General features: G+C 39.0%; 1 protein-coding gene across 8 annotated transcripts in view; it reads left to right on the top strand.

The window, feature by feature from the left end:
- Positions 1-26351, top strand: part of HECTD1 (HECT domain E3 ubiquitin protein ligase 1) — a 102257-nt gene that overhangs the window by 12517 nt on the left and 63389 nt on the right. For 7 of the 8 annotated variants that reach the window (XM_036239698.1, XM_036239677.1, XM_036239687.1 and 4 more), the window contains exons 3-10: positions 10802-11036; positions 14164-14391; positions 16229-16510; positions 16610-16880; positions 18341-18417; positions 18506-18604; positions 23818-23932; positions 25049-25223. In XM_036239698.1, coding sequence (XP_036095591.1) covers positions 10802-11036; positions 14164-14391; positions 16229-16510; positions 16610-16880; positions 18341-18417; positions 18506-18604; positions 23818-23932; positions 25049-25223 — 1482 coding nt within the window. Of the gene's footprint in view, positions 1-10801; positions 11037-14163; positions 14392-16228; positions 16511-16609; positions 16881-18340; positions 18418-18505; positions 18605-23817; positions 23933-25048; positions 25224-26351 lie in introns of those variants that run through there. The other variant, XM_036239706.1, reaches the window with a different exon arrangement.

The following is a 26351-nucleotide window of genomic DNA, read 5'->3' as shown; positions in this document are numbered from 1 at the left end:
TTGGTGCTCTCAGTTTTCTTTGTTGTTGTTGTTAATCCTCACCTGAGGATATTTTTCCATTGATTTTTTTTTTTTCTTCCTTACCCGAGGACAATTTTGCATTTATCTTCAGATAGAGCAGGAGGGAGAGGGGGAGGAAGAAAGAGAGAGAGAAACATCAACGTGAGAGAGACACATCGAGTGGTCACCACCTACAGGACCCCAACCGGGGCTGGGGACTAACTACAACCGAGGTATGTGCCCTTAGCGGGAACCAAACCCAGGACTCTCTGGTCTGTGGGCCCAACGCTATAACCGCTGAGCCAAACCAGCCAGGGCTCCATTGATTTTTTTAGAGAGAGTGGAAGGGAGAGAAAGAAAAACATTGATGTGAGAGAAACACATTGATTGGTTGCCTCTAGCATCACCCTGACCAGGGCTAGGGATTGAACCTGCAACCCAAGTATGTGCTCTTGCCCGGAATCAAACCTGTAACCCTTTGAGTGCAAGTGCTGACGTTCTAACCACTGAGACAGAGCAGTCCTCTCAGTTTTTGTTGTGTGCTCCTGCTATGTAATTTTGGGACTTGGCCTCTCCAGTGGTCTTAACTGGAAAAGAAAAGAGGAGATGAAAAAAACCCTTTTACTTACTTCCATCAAGGATCGTTAACTTGTTTTGACTTCCTTCCCTAGTTCATCTGCTGTTGTCTGTTATTCAGAGTCCTCAAATAGTGGATTTTTTTGTATTCTGTTCAGGGTTTTTGATTGTAATCATTTGGAAGGACAGACCATAATAAGCTTACTTCAGTTGACTAGCTCTAAATTTTTTTTATTTTTTTTTATCCTCACCCGAGGACATTTTTCCAATTTTTGTACAGATAGAGTGGGAGGGAGAGAGAGAGGGAGAGAGAGAGAAACATCGACGTGAAAGGGACACATCGAGTGGCTGCCACCCGCACGACCAACCAGGGCCGGGGACAAACTGCAACCGAAGTACGTGCCCTTAGCGGGAACCGAACCCCGGTCTCTTCGGACCGCAGGCCGACGCTCTAACCGCTGAGCCAAACCGGCCAGGGCGACTAGCTCTAAATTTTATATTTATTTTTTAGGAGTTACAAAACTTTGTTTCAAAATTTGGAAAAATTAAAGTTTAGAGAATGAAAATTATCTGTAATTGCATCATCCAGAAGTACAGCATTTTAACTTTTTGCTCTATTTTTTTCTCTTATGATAGATGGGATATTTTTTCCTTTTATTTTACCTAATATTTCTATCAAACAATATTTGTATTGTAACAAGTCCATAGTAAGCAGTTTTTAAAAACCTGTGGAAGCCTGGAAGGTGTGGCTCAGTGGATTGAGCATTGTCCCATGGACTGAGAGATCCCCGTTCCATTCTGGGTAGGATGCATGTCCAGGTTGTGGGCTCAATCCCCAGTAGGTGATGTGCAGGAGGTAGCCAGTTGATGTTTCTCTTTCACATTGATGTTTCTATCTCCCACTTTCTTCCTTTCCTCTCTAAAAAATCAATAAAAGCATATTAAAAACAAACAAACTGTGTAATCTATCATGTATGTGTTATATACTTAATCATGGCTTTGTTATTAGATATATAGGTTATGTCACAGGGAGCATCTTTGTATACACATTATTACCTGATAACATGTTTTTAATTGTTGACTTCAAAATTACTTATAAGGAGGTATCAAAGTTTCCTTATTTGTTTGAAATAATATTTAATTATTGTTAGAATAGTAACCAAATATGTTTGTATAAAATTACTTCTCATAATTAACTTCAAAATGCTACTGTTTTTGGTAGAAGACCTGTGGGTTTGATTGTTTTGAACTTTTAGAGTTGATTGTAGGAAAATATAATTGAAAATAATGTTACACGTTTTCATTCCTTGCAGGAACGAATGAGTAGATCAGTAAATTTTTCTTTCTTTCTATCTATCTATCTATCTATCTATCTATCTATAAAAGGCTACTGTAGGTCCAGAGGCTTGTGTTTTTTATTTATTAATTAAATTTTTTTTTCTTTATTGATTTGAGAGAGAGAAAGGGAGGGAGAGATAGAAACATCTATGAGAAAGAACATCAATCAATTGGCCGCCTCTTGCATGCCCTCACTGGGGATAAGGCCCACAACCTGGGCATGTGCCCTGACCGGGAATCCAACCAGTGACCTCTTGGTGAATGGATTGATGCTCAACCACTGAACCACACCAGCTGGGCAGATTAGTAAATTTTTTTTTTTTTGGGTGTGTGTCCCTAGCAGGAACCAAACCCAGGTCTCTGTGGACTGCAGGCCGATGCTCCAACTGCTGAGCCAATCTGGCCAGGGCCAGATTAGTAAATTTTTTTTTTTTATTTATTTTTTATCCTCTTTATCCTCACCCGAGGATATTTTTCCATGTTTTGTACAGATAGAGTGGGAGGGAGAGAGAGGAAGGAGAGAGAGAGAGAAACATCGAGTGGCTGCCACCCGCACGACCAACCAGGGCCGGGGACAAACTGCAACCGAAGTACGTGCCCTAAGCGGGAACCGAACCCGGGTCTCTCCGGACCGCAGGCCGACGCTCTAACCGCTGAGCCAAACTGGCCAGGGCCAGATTAGTAAATTTTAATTTTTATCTAAGAAAAAGTGAAATCAAAATTTTTTGTTGTTGGTTTTTTTTTGTTTGTTTGTTAATTCTCACCCAAGGATATTTTTTCATTGATTTTTTAGAGTGGGAGGGAGAGAGAGAGAGAAAGAGAAAAACATCGATTAGAGAGAGACATAATTGATTGGTTTCCTCCCGCATGACCTTGACCGGGGTTGAGGATCAAACCCGCAACCCAGCTAAGTGCCTTTGACAGGGAATCAAAACCGAGACCCTTTGGTCTGCAGGCTGATGCTCTAACAGCTGAGCCAAACTGGCCAGGACCGAAATGAAGAATTTTAAATGATGTTAATATATGCCCATTGTATGGTAGTTTTATGTTTTGTATCTGCCTCAAGTACATGTTCATACAGAAATAAAATCTGTATCAAACATACAGAAATAAAATATGAATGATTGAATTTACTTTGGGATTTATTTTTGACTTTTGTCGTGTTTTTTTTTTTTTATAATTTTTTTCTTTATTGATTTTAGAGAGAGGAGGGGAGAGGGAGAAAGAGTTAGACACATTGATGAGAGAGAACATCAGTTGGCCGTCTCCTGCATGCCCCCCATTGGGGATCGGGCCCACAACCTGGGCATGTGTCCTGACTGGGAACGAACCTGCAACCTCTTAGTGCATGGGTCAATGCTCAACCATTTAGCCAACCACTGGCCAGACTGAGTTTTGCTATTTTAATTAGAGACATTTTGTATTTTGAAGTGTGTGTGTGTGTGTGTGTAACTTTATATTCTTTTTTATTTTCTTCGTGGGGTTTTGACGATTCCGTGTTTAATTGTAAAAGTTTGTTATTCTGTCACAGCGAGCCAAATTTTATGGAATGAAATTTAAAAATATTTGTCTACCTAGCAAAAATATAAAGGTAATATCATTCTATGTGGCCTAGTGGTGAGGATATAAGTACTCTAAATGCTTCTGGTGGGATTGTAGATTGGTATAACTTATTCAGACGCTTGTTTGATAATATCTGTCATACTAAAATGTACACACAGAAACATTTTTGAGAATTTTTCCTTCATACTGGTACAGTTGTGCAAAGATATATTTCAAGATTATTTGTTGCACGCAACCTCATCTTTGTCGGTGCACATCTTTGTCAGTGCACAGAATGGCTCCGTACAGCCTCCTGTTGACCTACCTGCAGATTGAAGCAGCCTCTGATCCTCTATGAGAAGATTGTATGTGGACACCTGGATGACCCATCTAATTAGGAGATTGAGTGGGGCAAGATGTACCTGTGGCTGCAGCCTGACTGCATGGCCATGCAGGACACCATGGCCCAGATGGCTGTGCTGCAGTTTATCAGCAGTGGGCTGCCCAAGGTGACCATGTTGTCCACCATCCACTGTGGCCATCTGATTGAGGCCCAGCTTGGGGTGAGAAAGACCTGCATCAGGCCAAGGATATAAACCAAGAAGTGTATAATGTCTTGGCAACTGCAGGTGCCAAGTATGGTGTGGGCTTCTGGCAACCAGGTTCTGAAATCATTCACGAGATCATCTGGAAAACTCTGCATACCCTGGCGTTCTTCTGATTGGCATTGATTCCCATACCCCCCAATGGTGGTGGCTTTGGGGGCCATATGCATTGGAGTTGGGGGTGCTGATGTAGTAGTGGATGTCATGGCCGAAATTCCTGAAGGTGATTGGTGTGAAGCTGGTGGGCTCACTCTCCAGTTGGACCTCACTCAAAGATGTAATTTTTTGTTTTTTAAATAGGTTTTTATTGATTTTAGAGGGGAAGGGAGAAGAAGAAGGAGAACATCAATGTGTGAGAGAAGCATCAATTGACTGCTTCCTGCACGCCCCTTATTGGGGATCAAGCCTGAAACCTGGGCGGGTGTCCTGACTGGGAATCGAACTGATGGCCTCTTGGTGTATAGGATAATGCTCAACCAACACCCACACCAGCCAGGGCCCAAAGATGTGATTTTAAAGGTGGCATGGGTGCTTTTGTGGAGTACCAAGGGCCTGGCATAGACTCCATATCCTGCACTGGCATGGTGACAATCTGCAACATGTGCGCAGAAATTGGAGCCATACTTCAATGTTTCATTACAACCAGAGGATGAAGAAAATACTGGAGTAAGACAGAATGGGCAGACATTGCCAACATTGCTGATGAATTCAATGGTCACCTGGCTGCCATTATGACCAACTGATTGAAATTCACCTCAATAAGCTGAAGCCACATATCATTGGGCCCTTCACCCCCAACCTGGCTCAGCCTGTGGCAGAAGTGGGCACTATGGCAGAGTAGGAAGGATGGCCGTTGGACATCAGAGTAGGTCTGATTGGCATCTACACCAACTCCAGCTATGAAGACATGGGGTGTTAGCTGTACCAAGTAGGCTCTGGCCCATAGACTCTAGTGCAAGACCCAGTTCACCATCACACCAGGCTCTAGGCAGATCCTCGCCACCACTGAGCTGGACAGCTCTGCACATGTCCTGAGGGATGTGGAGTACTTTGTCCTGGCTAGTGCCTGTGGCCCCTGCATTGGTCAGTGGGACAGAAAGGACATCAAGAAGAGGAAGAGCACAATCATCACCTCCTACAACAGGAACTTTATGGGATGCAATGATGTGAACCCTGAGACCCATGCCTTTGTCATGTCCCCAGAGATTGTCATAGCCCTGGCCATTGCTAGCATCCTCAGGTTCAACCCAGATAGTGACTTCCTGACAGGCAAGGAGAGCAAGAAGTTTAAGCTGGAGGCTCTGGATGTGGAAGAGCTTCCCTCTACAGAGTTTGACCCAGGGTAGGACACCTATCAGCACCCTCCCAAGGACAGCAGCGGGTAAATATGAGTCCCAGACCACTCCTGCAGCTTCTTTGAGTTTTTGACAAATGGGATGCAAAGATCTGGAGGACCTGCAAATCCTTATTAAGTCAACTGACCACATCTCAGTTGCTGGCCCCTGGCTTAAGTTCCATGGTCACCTGGATGACATCTCTAACAACCTCCTTATTAGTGTCATCAACATAAAAAATGGCAAGGCTGACTCTGTGTGCAGTGCTGTCACCCAGGAGTTTGATCTTATTCCTGACACTGCCCACTACAAGAAACATGGCATCCAGTGAGTGGTGACTGGAGTTGAGAACTATGGTGAGAACTCAAGGCAGGAGTCTGGTGTCACTGGGGCCATGCCTCCTTGGTGATTGGGCCGTCATCACCAAGAGCTTCGCCAGAATCCATGAAATGAACCTCAAGAAGCAGGGCCTACTGCCCCTCACCTTCACTGACCCAGACAACTGCAACAAAATTCACCCTGTGGATAAGCTGACCAGGGCCTGAAGGACTTTGCTCCTGTAAAGATCCTGAATGAATCATAAAGCATCCCAATTGGAGTCAGGAGACTGTTCTGCTGAATCACACCTTCAATGCCAGCTGAGCCTTGGATCCTATTCTTTAAAAAAGTTCTTTGTTTTAAAAATATTTTTTATTGATTTTAGAGAGAGAGAGGAACATCTCGATCGGTTGCATCCTGCACACATCCCAACTGGGAGTTGAACCTGTAACCTGAGTATGTGCCCTGGCCAGGAATTGAACCAGTGACCTCTTAGTGCATGGGTCGAGGCTCCACCACTGAGTCACACTGGCTGGGCCCTGGCTCCTGTTCTTCAAAAAAGTTTTTAAACATTTATTTATAAATTGAAAAAAAAATTTTTTTTTTAGAGAGGGAGGAAGAGGGTGAGGGAGAGAGGAAGAGAAACAGTAACATCGATTTTGTTGTTTTATGCATTTATTGGTAGATTCTCCTATGTGCCATGACCGGGGATCGGACTTGCAACCTTGGCATATCGGGATGACACTCTAACCAGATGAACTACCTGGCCAGGGCCACTCTTGTTATCTTTAATATGTTTATGTATTTGATCATTTCCCTTGTATGTATCAGTTGCCATTACTGGGGCATCTCCTGTACAGGTGCCCCCTTCACCTTGCTTATGCTCTGACATTCTATGCCAGAGTGACCCTCTCCTCCTTGTAGAGATGCCTTCTTCAACACTAGTGCTAGACATAACTCTTACGAGCATGTCTAAGCTGCTATTTCAGTCCAAACGTGGTTCGAAGTTGGCTTAGATTAGGGTTGTAAAAGGATGTGGAGAGAAGTGGACACATTTAGGATATATTTTAGAGGAAATTTGGTGGGATTTAACTGATGGATTAGATGTGTAATGTGAAGAAAATAGGTGAAAACTAAGGATGAGTCTCCGATTTCTGGCTTTCTGGATGATTGTGACATTTACAAAGATGGTGATTTGGAAGTGGAGGCATGTATTAGGTGTTTTGTTTTTTGAATGTGTTCATTTTAAAATGTGTGTGATAATTCTAAATGGAGATAGTGATATGATTTAGTTGGTCTGGGGTAGAGATTTATATTCATGGTGTATAAACTAAGGGAATAGATGAATTCAGCTAGAGAGAAAAGAGAGGGAGTTTATGACTGAGGCTACAGTGGAAAACCAAGGGAGTCACAAAGTCAAGAAATTTTTTTAAAAAGTTGTGAAATACTTATTGCAAACAGTGGAAGAAATGAAGCAGAATTATTGGACATTGTGCTTAGTTGAGGTTGGTAGTCACAGATTTATAGTGAGATCAGATTTCTTGATTATGTAAATATTGCCTTTTAGTTAATTCCTATTGATAAGGATTCAGACCCAGGGAAGGTTGTGGTTGCTAGGGACTTTCAAGTCTTGCTCATGGGAGGTAATCAATCAGAGCTTTCTGAATAACCATAAACCTCAAATTAAATTTAAAGACTGAGTTGAATTATTGTTGAATTGATAATTTCTTTGGAAATGATGCTAAGAAATTCCCTCACCAAAAACTGGAAAGACAGTTTTGTTTTTTTTTATCCTCACCCGAGGACATTTTTGGATATTTTGTTCAGATGGGGGGGGGGGGGGAGAAACATCGATGTGAAAGGGACACATCGAGTAGTTGCCACCCGCACAACCCAACCAGGGCCGGGGACAAACCGCAACCGAGGTACATGCCCTTAGTGGGAACCGAACCCGGGTCTCTCGGGACCGCAGGTGGACGCTCTAACCACTGAGCCAAACTGGCCAGGGCTGAACAGACAGTTTTAAAGTCTTGTGTGTTTATATTATAATGGCTATATTAAAGCAGGATATCTACCAGAGTATGTTAGGAAGCAACATTTGTTGGTAATTTGTTTTAGTTTTAGTATGAATTTTCAGGTAGTATAACTATAGTTTTTTCAACATTCTGTAATTTTTAGAATTTATTAATAAATACTGGCATGTTTTTCCTTTTCTCTGTTCAATTTATAGTTAATTTCTATTGAGATTTTGTAACTTGCTATGGTTCTAAGTTGAAAAATTAGTTATTTTTTATATAAATTGTGTGTGTGTATATATTTCCGTGTGTGTGTGTGTGTGTGTGTGTGTATGCTTAAATACATTCTCATTGTTGAAAAAGTAACCCAGGAGCAAAAAAATATTTTTTCCACATCCATTAGCCAAAAGTACAACAGATGTTTTGTACTATTGAACATTTTTGAACATTTAAAAAGTTCATGAAACAGGTTTTCATTATGGCTGACATGAAATAAGCTTTTATGTATGCAGGCCATTTTTATTTTTTTCTTAGAAATAAAATTAATCAGTTAAAATCTGAGAACCTAATGTTTAGAACTTAAATTTTTTAAAAATTCATTTTAGAGAGAGAGCAAGGGAGAGGGAGAGAGAGAGAAACATCAATGAGAGAGAACATTGATTGGCTGCCTCCTGCATGCCCCCCACTAGGGATTTGGCTCACAACCTGGGCATGTGCCCTGACCGGCAATTGAACCAGCAACCTCTTGGTGCGTGACTCGATGCTCAACCACTGAGCTACACCAACTGGGCTAGAACTTTTTTTTAAATTGGCCCTTTAACCATAGTTGTTCAGGAGATTCATCACAGCAGGGGACATAGTTTTCCCTCAAATTTGCAAATATGGATTACATAGTCCCACGAAATACTGAAAGTTACTCTAAATGTTTCTCTTAAAAATTTTTTGACCTGCAGTTTTTGTCCTAGATAAGAAATGTTGATGAATAATTTTATTTTTAATATAAAACATATGGTAGATTCATTCTTGCCATTTGATTCAAGGACTGTCAATGTCAACATTTTATTTTTTATTCTAAAGCTATTGTTTTCTAAGAAAAGTATTACTTTTATTTTAAAGACATTTTTTAAATCCTCACTCGAGGATCTATTAATTGATTTTAGAGAGAGGGAAAGAGAGACATTGATTGGTTGCCTCCTGAACACCTCCTGACCAAAGATCAAACCCGCACTAGGTATGTGCTTTGACTAGGAATAGAATCTGCAACCTTCTGGGTGTATGGGAGGATGCTTCAGCAACTGAGCCATCCAGCCGGGGCCAAAAACATTACTTTTTTGGACTGTGTTGTTGTTCTGGCCACAAAGCATTTCCTCCTCAGAAAAATTACTAGTGACTTCTGGTGCCCTGAATCATCGAGTCAAAGAGAAGGATCTCCAAACTGAGACTACATGTTAGTTTTGAATGGATTTGGTGGCTTGAGATGATACTCTGCCAGATATGACCAGTCCCTATTTTTACAATGCACGACCAAGCTCTCTGCAAATGGAAATACTTGCACTGGGTTTTGGGGATGTTTGCTGCCTCCTGCTTCCTTTGTGATTTGGGTCCTCCCACTATGGTAGGACCCCTGGCTAGCATTGTGGCTTGTCATGTCAGCCCCATTGGCTCCTTGTCATGCAGAGGTACCACTGCCTCTGTAGCACAAGTTTTATTTCCTTCAATAAAAGATGAGAATTAAAAAGAAAAGTGTTGATGATTAATAAAACCACCTGTGTTTAATCAGTGGCTGGCCAATCATTGAATGCAAGAGAGTTTCTAAAATCTTTGTGATAAATTCCTGCTGCTGGACCTCTTAAGTTGAGATCATCTATGCAGATCTTAAAGAGCAGAGTTACTTTGAAGTTCATACAGCGGCTAAAAATATGCACACACTAAAAATTGGAGGGAAAAATAATTTCTCTAAAACTGTTTTGTGTTATTTGTAGCCCCTATGCAGAGAAGTTAGAGTAATGTATTTGTGTTATATAACTCAGATTTCTATTAAATGTAAATTATGATCTTTCATATTTTAAATGTTGATTAAAATAAAGGGGATATTATTGATAACTCAAAAATTCTGCTTTGGTAAAACTTCCTTATGCAGAGTTATATAGCATGTGTTATACTGTTTATAGGAGGGAAGTGGAGTGAAAGTTAATTAGTTTAATATGGTGACAAGATGCTGAGCTAAGTGTTTAATGTATATCATTTCATTTAATCTTCATAACATCTATATGAAGTAGGTATTGTTAAGATGTTATCTTTATTTTACAAATGAGGAAACAGGACTAGAAAGGTTACATAGCTGTTGTTCTGTGTTTTACCCTGGTCTGTTAAACCCCAAATCAACATTTGTTCCCATAAAATGTGAATTGAAGAATGCCCTTGGCCTTCAGAAACTCTTAATGTAAATAAAGTAATCAAGTGATACATTAAACAGTGTGGGCACTGTTTTTATGAAATTTTAGGAGCATGAAAGTGCCACCTAACTATTTGGGGAGGTCAGAGAGGGTTTTATAGAGCAGTTGATGTTCCAGATGAGTATTGAATAAGAATTTAAAAAATTTTTTTTTCCCTTTATTGATTTTAGAGAGAGAGAAGGGAGAGGGAGAGATACAGAAACATTGATGAGAGAGAACATTGACTGGCCGCCTCCTGCATGTCGCCCCACTGGGGATCAGGCCCATATAATGGGCATGTGTCCTGACTGGGAATCGAACTGGTGACCTCTTGGTGCATCGGTCGACGCTCAATCACTGAGCCACACCGGCTAGACTTGAATAGGAATTTTAAACGTGGTTTCAAGTTAATACTGCTACTTTAAACTATTTGTAACTTGATATTTTCAGCAATGATGAAACTAGCATGTGAGTATTGTTATGAGATTAAAAGCAATGTGAGAAATACTACCTAATACACATGCAATCCAGTATTAAACATGATATATTATAGTTTTATCTATTATCTATTATTTTGTTACTATTTTGATGTTAAGAATTTAGTAATTCTAGGTGTAATATGATTTCTTTCACTACAGATGTCCTCCTCGCACTTTCTTACCAGCCCTCTGCAAAATCTTTCTTGACGAAAGTGCTCCAGACAATGTGTTAGAGGTAACAGCCCGTGCTATAACATACTACCTGGATGTGTCTGCAGAATGCACCCGAAGGATTGTTGGGGTAGATGGAGCTATAAAAGCACTTTGTAATCGTTTGGTTGTAGTCGAACTTAACAACAGGACTAGCAGAGACTTAGCTGAGCAATGTGTAAAGGTAAGTGTTAATTATTTATCGGCCTATTTGAAGATCACTTGAATAAAAAAGTATACTGTGCTAAAAAATAAAAAAATTTCCATTATCAGTCTTACTGACAGTGGTTGAGAACAGTGGAAGTCATAGTTCTTGTGGTATCAAAGGAGATTCCATGCGGCTTAGAAAAAGAAATCTTATCTTTGAAGGAAAGTTGCAGGTCACTGATGATGCTCTTCTTGGCTGCTTCAGTGGTCTTCGGTTCTGGTAGCCGTTAATAATTTTGAGATAGGTTGTCCCTGTTTTCAAGCCAAAGTGATTTTGTATGAAAATAGTAAAAACCACCAACACAACAACTAACACTGACCACCAGTGCCAGGTATTGTACCAAACACTTTCTATGTATATTAACTCATTTAATCAGCTTTAAAATTTTCGGGGGGGGATAATATTGGTTAATAATGTCACATAAGTTTATCCAACTCATTTAATCTTTTTTTTTAATCCTCACCTGGGGACATTTTTCCATACTTTGTTCAGATAGAGTGGGAGGGGGAGAGAGAGAGAGAGAGAAACGTCGATGTGAAAGGGACACATTTAGTGGTTGCCACCCACACACCCCAACCAGGGCTGGGGACAAACTGCAACCGAGGTACATGCCCTTAGGGGGAACCGAACCCCTCTCTCTCTGGACCGCAGGCCGACGCTCTAACCGCTAAGCCAAACCGGCCAGGGCCAACTCATTTAATCTTAATTTTGTATGTGGTAGATGGCACTACTATCACATCATTTCTATTTTAGAGGTGAAAAAAAATTTAAGCATACCGAGATTAAGCGACTAGCTGGGGGTGTTAAAAGCCGTGGCAGAACCAAGATTCGAAGATTAGGAAATCTAGTTCTAGGGCCCATGGATGTAACAATTTTGCTGTATTCGTTTAGATTTTGTTGTTTTGTTTTATTCCTGGTAAGGCTAATTACAGACTTTATGGGAGCCTTAAAAACATCAATACTGGGTCACTAGTTTATTGGAACTACTTGTGAACACATTTAGATTTTACATGATTCTCTTCTGATTCCTGTTTTATTCTTTCTATGATTCTTACTGTTCTAGGTCAGTAATTTTCAGACTTTTGATTTGAGGATCCCTTCACAAGTCCTTTTCAGGACCTGAAGAACCTTTGTTTATATAAGTTATATCTATTTATATTTATCATATTAGATATTAAAACTGGTAAATTTAAAATATTTTTTACTCTATCTGAAAAACTCATGTGTTAACATGCATTACATTTTTAATGAAAACTATTTCCCAAACAAATAGAAAATTAGTGAGAAGAGTAGTATTGTTAAGCTTTTGCATTTAGTTGGTTGTTAGCTATATCACACTTCACATAGCTCCTGGAAGACTCCACTCTACACTCCTGAGAGAATGATAATGGAAAATGCAATTATCATTATAGTATTATTATGAAAAATGTTTTGACTTAAATGATCCCTGAAAATGTCTTACCCGCACTTTGAGAGCTGCTGTTTATAGTTGGTAATGTCTTGAATTTCTACATCTGTGTCTGTAGATTTATCATATGTCTCTCGTTTCAGAGGAAGAGGTATCCAATTTCCTATTCAGAGCCTTTTCCCCTCTCTTACTCTCTTTATCACATCACTTCATGTTTCTTCCAGGGCTGCGATTTTACTCTACTGCTTATTCACTGACCTGTATTTTCAAACTTTCTAGTCTGTTACACTCCGCTCTCCCTTTCTCTGTGTCCTTTGCAGATGATTCTTACTTATTCATGGTTCTTCAATGGTAGTATTTCCTAAGGTTCTGTTTTTACCTCCTTAAAACTATCTAAACTTTGCTTCGACAATCTCACCTATCATCTTTAGTACCATTCATATGTATATGCACCTAGCATCTTGAACTCTATACCTGATCTCACTTTTATTTATTTTTTTCCATCCTCATCCGAGGACATTTTTCCATTTTTTGTTCAGACAGAGTGGGAGGGAGAGAGAGAAACATTGACGTGAAAGGGATGGACACGTTGAGTGGTTGCCACCCGCATGACCCAAACAGGGCCAGGGACAAATGGCAACCGAGGTACATGCCCTTAACGGTAATTGAACCCGGGTCTCTCTGGACCGCAGGCCGACGCTCCAACCGCTGAGTTAAACCGGCCAGGGCTCACTCTTGAGTTTTTAACTTCATGTACAAAGTCCTGTTGTATGGCTTCCACTGGAGGTCTGAATTCATTATCTTTTACTACACATGAACTCTTATTCTGATAATTGGCATCAACTTTCACCCAGTCACTCAAGACAGAAATCTGTGTTTTATCCTTTTTTTTCCACTCCACCTGTAATTAATGGTCACGTCCTTTTCTAGTTTACATCCTTCTGTTTGTCCCTGCTCTTCGAGCCTTACTAAAGCCCTCTTGAATATTAATGCTTGAATTTTTAGATTTGCCTCTACACTCTCCTCATACCCCATTTCCCACAGTTATTAACTGAAAATCTGGTAATATTATTTCTCTGCTTAAAACATTTTTCTTGCTTTCATAATAAAGTCTGAATTTCTGGCATGCCTGTTTGATCTATGGATCCTGTTAACACTTTAGTTCTACCAGAACACCTTAAACATTAACATCATTTAGAAAATTAAAGTTGATTTTTAATGTTTTGATACTTAGAGTAAGAGTGAGGATGATGAATAATGTAATATTGAAAAAAATGTTTTTAATGTTTAGAACCTTTACAAACTTTTGCTATATAACTTGTAGTTTCTTAGTATTCCATATAGATTTCACCATCTAACCCTACACTGTCCAATATGGTAGTCATATGAGTATTAAACACTTCAAATGTGGCTACCCCAAATTAAGATGTGTTGTAAGTATAAAATATACATATGATTTTAAAGATTTAAAACATCAGAGAATATAAAATGTGTCAGTTTTTTTGTATTATGTGTTGACATGATACCTTGGATATATTAGGCTAAATAAAATATATTAAAATTAATTTTTTCTTTTTTCACTTTTAAAAAATGTGGCTACTAGTACATGTGGAGGGTACTTTATGTTTTCTGTGATTCTAAAAATTAAAATTGAACTTATTGTATTGTTTTGCTAATTTTGTTTTACTATTGTAGGTGCTAGAACTGATATGCACTCGTGAGTCAGGAGCAGTCTTTGAGGCTGGTGGTTTGAATTGTGTCCTTACCTTCATTCGTGACAGTGGACACCTGGTTCATAAAGATACCTTACACTCCGCCATGGCTGTAGTATCAAGACTCTGTGGCAAAATGGAACCTCAAGATTCTTCTTTAGAAATTTGTGTGGAATCTCTGTCTAGTTTATTAAAACATGAAGATCATCAGGTAAGTAAATTATTGTTGTGTACTCTGATTTCAAAAGGTGATTTTATAGTGTCCCTTATTTATAACTGTGATACACTGTACATACAGGTCATTCTATCTTTTCTTTCTCTCGCTTTATATCTCTATGATAAAAATTTTCTGTTTTGGCAGTGAAACATTCTAAATTAAAAGTAATATGCATTCACCCTGGCTGGTGTGGCTCAGTTAGAATGGTTCCATCCCCCGTAGGGGATGTGTAGGAGGCAGCCAATCCGTGTTCCTCTCTCTTTTTTTTTTTTTTTAATTTTATTTTTGTTACAGATGTATCTCCTTTTTTACCCCATTGACACCCTCCTCCCCACCCCCCTGCCCCGTCCCCGGCTTTGTTGTCCATGTCCATTGGTTATGCATACATGCATATAAGTTCTGTGGTTTATCTCTTCCCGCCCCCCACCACCCCCTCATGTTCCTCTCTTACACTGATCTTTCTCTCTCTCTCTCTCTCTTTCTAAAAAGGAAAAAAAAAAGTGTTTATTTTAAAAATTTAAATGTTTTAGAAATATACAATTTTATTTATTTTTTTATCCTCACCCCAGGACATTTTTGCATCTATCTTCAGATGGAGCAGGAGGGAGAGAGGGAAGAAGAGAAAGAGAGAGAGAAACATTGCTGTGAGAGAGATACATCAACTGGTTGCCACCCACACAACCCCATTTGGAGCCGGGGACAAACTGCAACTGAAGTACATGCCCTTAACAGGAACCAAACCTGGCTCTCTCTGGTCTGCAGGCCGATGCTCTAACCGCTGAACCAAACCGGCCAGGGCTAGAAATGCATAATTTTTAAAACTATACTTATACTCGTAATTTGTTGACTCAGCACAATTTTGTTGACTTAAAAAAGATTGTTCTGACTGATGTAAAATACCACAGTATTTAAAATCTTTTATTTTTAAGGTTCTTATTGATTTTTTTAGAGAGAGAGGAAGGGAGAGAGAGATGGAAAGAAACATTGATGTGAGAGAGAAACAACAGTCATCTGCCTCCCGCATGCCACCTACTGGGGATCGAGTAACCCAGGCATGTGCCCTGACCAGGAATCAACCGGGACCTCTCAGTCCATGGGACGACGCTCAATCCACTGAGCCACACTGGTTGGGCAGTATTTAAAATCTTGTATGTGTAAACTTTTGTTGAATGAGCATATTTGAGAAAATAAACTTGACTTTTAATGTTTTTGTAACATTCAGATGTTAATTTTTAGTTGATAGTCATAGATTATCTTGGCAAAGTTTTACATAATAATTGTTAATGTGGAACTTTTACTGTCCATCTGTTCTTTACATATGTCATATCATTAACCTCAGACAGTGAATCATAGGTACTATTATTCCCGTTTTATAGATAAGGGAAATAGGGCCTTAAGCAATTATGTAATATCCTTATTATACATTTAGAATGTGGAGCCGGTGTTAAACTCTAGACAAATTGTGTTAGTCTCTTTGCTACAGCTGCCTTTCTTATAGTGTTAGTATTGAAATAAGCAGTACTAGCCTTTTTATTTGGGTGAATTTTAAAATTTTTATCTATTGATTGATTTTAGAGAGAGGGAGAGGGAGAAAAGAAAATAATCCATTTGTTGTTCTACTTACTTATGCATTCATTGGTTGCTTCTTGTATACGCCCTGAATGGGGGATGAACCTACACTACAGCCTTGGTGTCAGGACAATGCTCCAACCAACTGAGTTACCTGGCCAGGGCCTAGGTGAATTTTATCACTATGCATATTCTTTATATCATTAGGTTTCCCCAGGGCCTAGGTGAATTTTATCACTATGCATATTCTTTATATCATTAGGTTTCCGATGGAGCTCTGCGATGTTTTGCATCACTAGCTGACCGATTTACCCGTCGTGGTGTTGATCCAGCTCCATTAGCCAAACATGGATTAACTGAGGAGCTGTTATCTCGAATGGCTGCTGCTGGTGGTACCATATCAGGACCATCATCAGCTTGCAAACCAGGTCGCAGCACCACAGGTGCACCTCCCACAGCTGCAGATTCCAAATTGAGTAACCAGGTATCAACAATTGTAAGTCTGCTCTCAACACTTTGCAGAGGCTCTCCAGTAGTAACACACGTAAGAATGTTTTTGAATTTTGATTTTTAATCTTTGAAAAAACGTGTTTTTGTACAATGTGAATATATTAAACTCCTTTTTCCCCCATTCTCTTTCTAGGATCTCCTGAGGTCAGAGCTTCCAGATTCAATTGAAAGTGCATTGCAGGGTGATGAAAGATGTGTGCTTGATACCATGCGTTTGGTTGACCTTCTCTTGGTGCTATTATTTGAAGGACGAAAGGCTTTGCCAAAGTCTAGTGCTGGATCTACAGGCAGAATCCCTGGACTCCGGAGATTGGATAGTTCTGGGGAACGCTCACATCGGCAGCTTATAGACTGTATTCGAAGTAAAGATACCGATGCCCTTATAGATGCAATTGACACAGGAGGTTGGAAATATTTTTTTTAATATAAAAAGAAAACTAAATCCTTGCTGGGAGGTTCAGTTAGTGGTAGTGTTGTCCCATACACCAAAAGATTGCAGGTTCGATTCTTGGTCAAGGCACATACCTAGGTTATGGATTTGATCCTGGTTGGGGCACGTGCAGGAGGCAACCAAAGATGTTTTTCTCTCACATCAGTGCTTCTCTCTGTCTCCCTTCCTCTTTCTCTCTAGAATCAATAAAAATACCCTCAGGTGAGCATTTAAAATAAATAAAAAAGTTAACTAAGATAAGGAATTATATAGGCATTTTCTGGTTTCTAGATTTTGGACAGTATTTTTAGCAATTGTGCCAGATAACAGAATGACCAACCCCTTTCATAAACTCCCTTCTCCCCATGTATATAATTACCAGTCTGGTGTGTGGTAAGATCTTAGTAAATACTTGTTGAACGAGTAAATGAAATTTACCTGTTTTATTGCCAGAAAAAGGTCATGCCAATTCTAAGGTGAATTGCAGATTGAATTTAGGACTGTAATATTTGCAAGGTTAATGAAATTGACACAAGTCAGTTATTGTAATATATATAGTACATTTTTTTTTAGACTGCTTCATGAGGTTATGAATAAAATATAAATTGGTGAAAGATGCTTCTGGGTCATCAGGCTTGTCTTTTGTGTTCTTTAAAATTTTTTTTTAAATTTATTTTTAGAGAGAGAGGAGAACATCGATTTGTTGTTCCACTTATTTTTGCGTTCATTGGTTGATTCTTTTTTTTTATCCTCATCCGAGGACATTTTTTTCCATTTTTTGTTCAGATAGAGTGGGGTGGGGAGGGAGAGAGAGAGAAACATCGATGTGAAAGGGACACATCGAGTGGCTGCCACCCGCACGACCAACCAGGGCCGGGGACAAACTGCAACTGAGGTACGTGCCCAGTTAGCGGGAACTGAACCTGGGTCTCTCTGGACCACAGGCTGACGCTCCAACCGCTGAGCCAAACCGGCCAGGGCCATTGGTTGATTCTTATATGTGCCCTGACCGAGGATTGAACCCGAAACCTTGGTGCATCAAGACAGTGCTCTAACGAGCTGAGCTACCTGGCCAGGGCTGTGTTATTTTGATTATAGATGGGGATTAGTTTTTTTTCCCATAGTTACGGCATGAAGCAGTTAGTACCCTGTTGAGTTGTGTTATTTATTTAATTTTACTTTTCCTTGATTTGTTTATTTTTCAGGGTTAAATCCTTGTGACTCTTCAGTGGGTTTAAAGATTTTAGAATACTTTTTCGTAGCAGAATTTATGTTTGCTTATTATTTACTATTTTATAAGTTGATCTAAATGTTTAAAATTGGCTTTGAATTTAGTGATTATTAATAATCTTTAAATGACTCCCACTTTAGAGAAGTTTGGTATTATTTTGTTTGCTTTTAAAAATTATATTGTTTTTTGCTTCAAACTTCTAGCCTTTGAAGTAAATTTTATGGATGATGTGGGTCAGACTCTATTAAACTGGGCCTCTGCTTTTGGAACTCAGGAAATGGTAAGCTAATAAATAAAAGCTAATATTTTAAGTCAAATGGAAAAGAAATATTAATAAGGCAACTTTATGATTCTTCATCATTTTACAGGTAGAATTTCTTTGTGAAAGAGGTGCTGATGTTAATAGAGGTCAAAGATCATCATCATTACATTATGCTGCATGCTTTGGAAGACCTCAAGTGGCAAAGGTAAAGTCCAGGTTTTTAAATGATTAATTTAATATTTGACATTTGTACGATTCCACAATTAGAATGATAGAAACACTTTTATTCTCCTAAGTCATGCTTTCATGCCATCTTCATTCACTCCATTGCCCCTTGCCTATTATATATAGGTAAGCATTTAAAAATTTTAATTTCTTATTTATCTTTTTAACATTTTAAAATACAGATACAAGCAAAGTAAATTTGTATGCTTATTACCTCCTTATACAAAATGTGACGTATATACATTGTTTTATATTTTTGCCTTCTTCCATTAATAATATAAATAGAAGAACTTTTATATAATTGGAGAGCTCTTTTACATCTGTATACTTACTTTCTGTGGATGTACTGCAAGTTCATTCAGCTGGTCACTTATTGACAAGCACTTGGTTGTTTCCACTTTCTTACTCTTGGCAACGAAGAACTTTGTAGATACATACATTGTAGATATTGTAATCAAGCAAGTCATAATTCTTTTGCTGATGGAGCGTCTTACTTTCCATTTGTAAAGAACACAATATCTGTGCAGCATAGTAGCGCAATAAAATGTAGTATTCCTGTACATTTTCCTGTTGTTTCTATTTAATAATAAATAATCTATTTGCAGAAGAGTCATAGTATCTTTGACTCTCGGTTTACCAAAATAATTTGGAGAGTTCTTTTTACAATTAGGAGAAATAGAAGCTTAGAGAGGTCAAATAGTAAGGATTGAACCAAACTGTATTATCCAGGTCTCTAGAATCTTCTTCTTGTGAAATAATTTGACACAATGCAATGTTAGTCGGTTATGAAATCAGGCACACCTGGATTCAAGTCTTAGCTCATTAACAAAAAAGGCTGTGTTCATCAACAAAAAAGGCTGTGTGGCCTTGGGCAAGTTTCTTAAGTTTGACTTGCAGCTTTATCAATAAAATGTATATATATGTAGCATGATTATGCTAATAATTAGGAAAATGCATGAAAAACACTTAGTATAGTAGTCAACACATTGTAGATGCTCAGATGGTAACTGCTTTTATTGTAATTTTTACACTATAAGAAAATTTTTGATGACAACTTAGTTTTCTAACCTGGGAAAGGTTGATGCTTCAAGCTTGAATTCTGCCACTTTGAATTAGTTTCTAGAGAGAATAACACTTCTAAAGGTGATAAAAATTGTAATGAGCCATTTTCTTTTGACCCATACTATTTTGTAGTTATGAGTGGCTGAGGGAGAGAGAAGGAGCCAAATGAAATGTACCTAATCCTAACCCATATTGATTACATCATCCCACAATGAGCTATAGCTGCTGTTACTGATAAGGCTATAATAGGTGGTACTCTGTAGACACTTGAACTCTGTGGCAGCTGGTGTCTTAAGCATTTAACATGTCTTGTTTAATCTTCACAGGTTCTTCTATCTTGTTTTAAAATGTTTTTATTGATTTTTTTTTTTTTTTTTTTAGTGAGAGAGGAAGGAGAGAGATACAGAAACATTGATGTGAGAGAGATACATCAATTGGCTGCCTTCTGCACATACCCCACCGGGGATCGAGGCCACAATCTGGGCATGTGCCCGTCAAACCGGGACCTCTCAGTCCATGGGATAATGCTCAATCCACTGAACCACACCATCCAGGCGGTTCTTCTGTTTTAAATTGATTCTAAGATACACCTCCATATTCTTCCCTTGCCCCCATACCCATTTTAACATCTCAAATAGAAAAATGTCTTGTAATTACTGTTGGACAGATAGAAATTGCATCATTGTGAATAAAAATTGTGAAATGAATTTTGTACCTTGAATGGAAAACTGTCTGATAGAAGAGCACTCTCAAAATGATGTATTGCCCTGGCTGGTTTGGCTCAGCGGTTAGAGCGTTGGCCTGCGGTCCCGAGAGACCTGGGTTTGGTTCCCGCTAAGGGCATGTACTTCATTTGCAGTTTATCCCGGGCCCTGGTTGGGTCGTGTGGGTGGCAGCCAGTTGATGTGTCCCTTTCACGTCATTGTTTCTCTCTCTCTCTCTCTTTCTCCCGCTCTGTCTGAATAAAAAATGGAGAAATGTCCTCGGGTGAGGATTAAAAAAAAAAAGATGTATCACTAATGCTTTTATGGCACAGATGACAGCATTTTGTGTAGAAACACAAATGTAGGTGATTCTGAATCAAAGTATAATTAATTAGGGAGAATTGTGTTCAGAATATGAAGATAAAGCAGTACTTTACAGTCTGTATGCCATATGTGAAAATTAACACCCTGTTCATTTTAAAATGCTTTTAACCAAGATTTGCTTATAATTACATTAACAGGTTATTTTTTTTTGTTATTAATTCACAATTATTTTTTACAAATTTTAGCAAATAGGCTATGTGTTGAAAAAACACTGCAGTAATTTCGCTGACATAAATAGATATTACATATCTACAACTATAGTCTATATATTTATCTAAAAATTTTTTTCTTTATTAATTTTACTTTTATCTATTTAATTTTTTCCCCTTTATTGATTTTAGATAGAGAGGAAGGGATAAGGAGAGATAGAAACATCGATGTGAAAGAACATCGATTGGCCGCTTCCTGCATGCCCCCCACTGGGGATCGGGCCCACAACCTGGGCATGTGCCCTGACCAGGAATTGAACCGGTGACCTCTTGGTGCCTGGGCCGATGCTCAACCATTGAGCCACACTGGCCGGGCTCTTTATTAATTGTAGAGAGAGGCATAGGGAGAAGGAGAGAAAGATAGAACGTCAATGAAAGAAAACATCGATTGTCTGCTTCCTGCATGCCCCCCACTGGGGATTTGGCCCACAACTTGGACATGTGCCCTGACCAGGAATTGAACTAGCAACCTCTTGGTGAATGGGTCAACGCTCATCCACTGAGCCACACCATTCAGGCTATAGTCTGCATATTTAAATCCAAGAGTCACCACTTGTCAATTGTGTTTGGTGAATGACTAGCATGTGATCACACCATATCACATGCATTTCTGTTGTCATGTGACATGATTTTTTGCAGCAGTTTTTAATGCCTGTTTAATGTTCCAGCATGCACTAAAACATGCCCCAGCTATGTGTATTTGTTTACTCATGGTGACTGGTGAATGCACAAGTTTGATAGACCTGTTCAGTATAAATTTTCAATTACAGTAATACATATAGAAAACTTTCTGTGAAATTAAACTTTTCATACATACTTAACTTTAATTACACAAATGTGTCTACATAAGGAAAAACAGGCAAACTAATTTGTTAATTTTTAAAAAGAACATTTGGAAAACCTACTTTATTATATAATGGACTTTTGTCTTTAACAGACCTTCTCACCCAAATTTATTTGTTATATCAAGGCTTTAATGTATATTTTATTTATATTTTCTAATTTATGTTCTGTTCAAGTAATATGTGAAAAAAATCTAACTTTTAAAAGGTTCTTTCAGTAAGGTAAAAAAAAAAGTTCCAAGCAAAACAAGCTTTGTTGCTAAGTATTAATTGGCATTGTTTTTTCTTTCTAGCAGTACTTAGTAATATATTGAATGATCTATGGCAACTTAGATTTAATGAAATACTGAATTTGTTGTGATTCAAACTCCCCCAGCATGTTGGCATTTTTAGCCTGTACTGCATATTTTACTCGTGTATGTATGTATGTACTTACTTGTCAACTATATCTATTGATTACATTCATTACATCATAACAAAGTTAAAAAAAAATTACCTCTGAGGCTGACAGGAAAAATGTGAGATGTGTTCTCTGTTCAAAAGAGCTTATAGTGTGCTGGGGAGAGAATCCAGTGTCCATTAAAAATTGGTGAACAGCCCTGGCCAGTTTGGCTCAGCAGTTAGAGCATTGGCCTACGGTCCAGAGAGACCCAGGTTTGGTTCTCGCTAAGGGCATGTACCTCGGTTGTAATTTGTCCCTGGCCCTGGTTGGGTCATGTGAGTGGCAACCACTCGATGTGTCCCTTTCACATTGATGTTTCTCTCTCTCTCTCCCTCCCACTCTATCTGAACAAAAATTGGAAAAATGTCCTCAATTGAGGATAAATAAATAAATAAATTGGTAAATTGTGTGATTAGTATTTAAGACCTAAATTTTATTATGCAGTCTAGAAGACTTCATTTAACTTGGTTTTGTTGAATTTATTTATTTATTTATTATCCTCACCCGAGGACATTTTTCCATTTCTTTTTCAGATAAAGGGGGAGGAGGGGGGGGAGAGAGAGAGAGAGAGAGAGAGAGAGAGAAAGAAACATCAATGTGAAAGGGACACATCGAGTGGCTGCCACCGCATGCACAACGCAACCAGGGCCAGGAACAAACTGCAACCGAGGTACGTGCCCTTAGTGGGAACCGAACCTGGGTCTCTCTGGACTGCAGGCCAATGCTTTAACCGCTGAGCCAAACTGACCAGGGCCCAAGGACATTGTTTTGCATTTATCTTCAGATAGAGTGGGAGGGAGAGAGGGAGGAAGAGAGAAGAGAGAGAGAGAGACACATCGAGTGGTTGTCACTCACATGTCCCCAACCAGGGCCGGGGACAAACTGCAACCGAGATACATGCCCTTAGTGGGAACTGAACCCTGGACTCTGATCCGCGGGCTGACGCTTTATCTGCTGAGCCAAACCTGCCAGGGCTGATTGAATTGATTTAAATTGACTTAATTGGCATATGTAGAAAATGTTGAAGATGATTACCACATCACAAACTAAATCCTAGTAGCTCAGAAATTGGGAGGAGTAATTCAGTAGAGAAATGACAGGTTTAGATATGAACATACTTTGAGTTGTTAATAACCAAGGCATATTAATCTATAATTTTTTTTCTTTATTGATTTTAGAGAGAGGAATGGAGAGGGAGAGATAGAAACATCGATGAGAGAGAACCTCCTGCATGCCCCACACTGGGGACTGGGCCCATAACCTGGGTATGTGCCCTTACCGGGGATCAAACCGGCAACCTCTTGGTGCATGGGTCGACGCCTAACCACTGAGCCACAGTGGCCAGGCGCTATAATTTTTTTCAAGTTATAAATAGACGTCTTTTATGGTGATACATGCAAAGATAGAGATTTCAGTTGGTATCTGCTTGAATTAAGTTATTCTATTAGCCTGTAATCTAAAGTATGTGTTTGCAATCTAATGATTGCAGAGTTGGATATTAAAGAAATAAAGTGTTGTTATGTTCAAATTAAATGCCTTTCTTTTTTTAGACTCTATTACGGCATGGTGCAAACCCTGATCTCAGAGATGAAGATGGGAAAACTCCATTAGATAAAGCTCGGGAAAGGGGCCACAGTGAAGTAGTAGTTATTCTTCAGTCTCCAGGTGAGTGGTAAAATCTTTCCTATTAAACCATTTGCTATTACTTTTTAGCTTTTATTCCACAGAAGTAGCTTTTTGTAGATGTATTAACATTATGTAAATGAACTATTTTAAGAAGTCAAATAGTTATATACATACACCCGTACATTTTTTATTTTATTTTATTTATTTATTTATTTATTTATTTTTATCCTCACCCGAGGATATTTTTCCATTTTTTGTACAGATAGAGTGGGAGGGAGAGAGAGGAAGGGAGAGAGAGAGAGAAACATCGACGTGAAGGGACACATCGAGTGGCTGCCACCTGCACGACCAACCAGGGCCGGGGACAAACTGCAACCGAAGTACGTGCCCTTAGCGGGAACCGAACCCGGGTCTCTCCGGACCGCAGGCCGACGCTCTAACCGCTGAACCAAACTGGCCAGGGCTATATCCGTACATTTGATAACCCTTTAACACTGTACTATTCTGTGTTTAGTTGCATGATTTCAAAGAGCCCAAATCAAAAGTTTAAGCCCTGGCCGGTTTGGCTCAGCGGTTAGAGCATCGGCCTGCGGTCCAGAGAGACCCGGGTTCGGTTCCCGCTAAGGGCACGTACCTTGGTTGCAGTTTGTCCCCGGCCCTGGTTGGTTGTGCGGGTGGTGACTACTTGATGTGTCCCTTTCACATTGATGTTTCTCTCTCTCTCTGTTCCTCTCTCTCCCTCCCACTCTACCTGAACAAAGAATGGAAAAATGTCCTTGGGTGATGATGATAAAAAAAAAAAAGTTTAAGGAATATGACAATGTCATAAAGAGTAGTTAGGTATTGTGTAGATGAAGTACTTTGACCAAATTTTTGTTTTCATAATAGATGAATCCAGAGCCTCTGTGATATAATTTTTAGAATTCAGGTGGAATATCCAAAATTATCTCTTTAAGTTGTGATTTAGTTCATTGGAGGTACTAATGTTCTTTAGTATTCTTACAAGCACCTTTGATAGATATAACATCTTAATTTTAATTCAGTTATTGTTAATTTGGGATAATTATAGTTTAGAGTTGGGTACATTTTAACATTTTTTCATTGGAAGAAAAATTTTCCAAAAACACTATTTTACTGAACAGTATTTGTCTACAGGTGATTGGATGTGTCCAGTTAATAAAGGAGATGATAAGAAAAAGAAAGATACAAACAAAGATGAAGAAGAATGTAATGAGCCAAAAGGAGATCCAGAAATGGCACCCATATACTTGAAAAGGTTATTGCCAGTGTTTGCACAAACATTTCAGCAGACTATGTTGCCTTCAATAAGGTAATTATTTCTACTCTTTGTATTTACTAATTAAATTGCGCTAATTATATAGTTTTATTTATCTGTTTTTTTCCATGGGATTTGAGGTTTATTTTAATATTTCAGAGATAATGATAAGAGCTCTGGACAGTTTGGCTCAGCGGTTAGAGCGTTGGACCATGGACCAGAGAGACCCAGGTTCGGTCCTGCTAAGGGCATGTACCTTAGTTGTAGTTTGTACCTGGCCCCGGTTGGGGTTGTGTGGGTGGCAACCAGTCAATGTGTTCCTCTCTCTTCTACCCTCTCTCCCTCCCACTCTATCTGAAGATAAATGCAATGTCCTCGGGTGAGGGGAAAAAAGATGTGATAAGAATAAAAATTTTATTGAAGAGTTATCTTTTCATCTGAACTGATTTAGGAGAAGTTATTTAGAAAATCAAGAAGACCAAGTTTCTAACAGTTTTTGTAGCTCTCTAAGTGAGCAAACATTTATTGAGCTTTATGGAGGGAGGTTTTTTGGTAGACTTAGTGTGATATGGTCTTTGGAGGAGTTGCCCAAAGAAATGAATCTTGGCTTTTTGCACCTTTTTAGGCTAGTGAGGAAGACAAATATTAATACAGAGTAATAATACAGGCATAAAATCAGAGTTCTCTGGAAATATTGGTTATTTAACAACTAATTAGACTGGGTAAATTGGAGGTGTTATGCAGAAGTGAGAATTAAATTGGGTTTTAGCTGGTGTGACTCACTGGTGTGAACATTAGCCTGTACACCAAAAGGGTCTTGGGTTCGATCTCCGGCCCCGGTCCTGGTGTGTATGGAAGAAAACCAACCAATGTCTCTCTTTCATTTTGATGTTTCTCTCTGTCTTCCTCCCTTCCTGTCTCCCTTTCACTCTCTCTAAAAATCAATGGAAAAAAATATCCTTGGGTAAGGTTTAACAAAATAAAAATAAATTGATTTTTAAAGGATACTTGGGAGTTTTTAGGCAGACTGATTTGGAAGCATCATTGGGCACCAATATGTGCAAAGGCATAGAGGTATGAGTCAGTCTATTCTTGGTGGCACACTCTCTACAATGTGTCTGTTTAAATATGTTTTTCATTGATTTTAGAGAGAGAGGAAGGGAGAAAGAGAGAATATTGATC

The sequence above is a fragment of the Molossus molossus genome, unplaced genomic scaffold (genome assembly GCF_014108415.1).
Source record: "Molossus molossus isolate mMolMol1 unplaced genomic scaffold, mMolMol1.p scaffold_m16_p_1, whole genome shotgun sequence".
In the NCBI taxonomy this organism is placed as follows: Eukaryota; Metazoa; Chordata; class Mammalia; order Chiroptera; family Molossidae; genus Molossus; species Molossus molossus.
The sequence above is the reverse complement of the archived record's forward strand: the minus strand, read 5'-3'. Positions and strand labels throughout refer to the sequence as shown.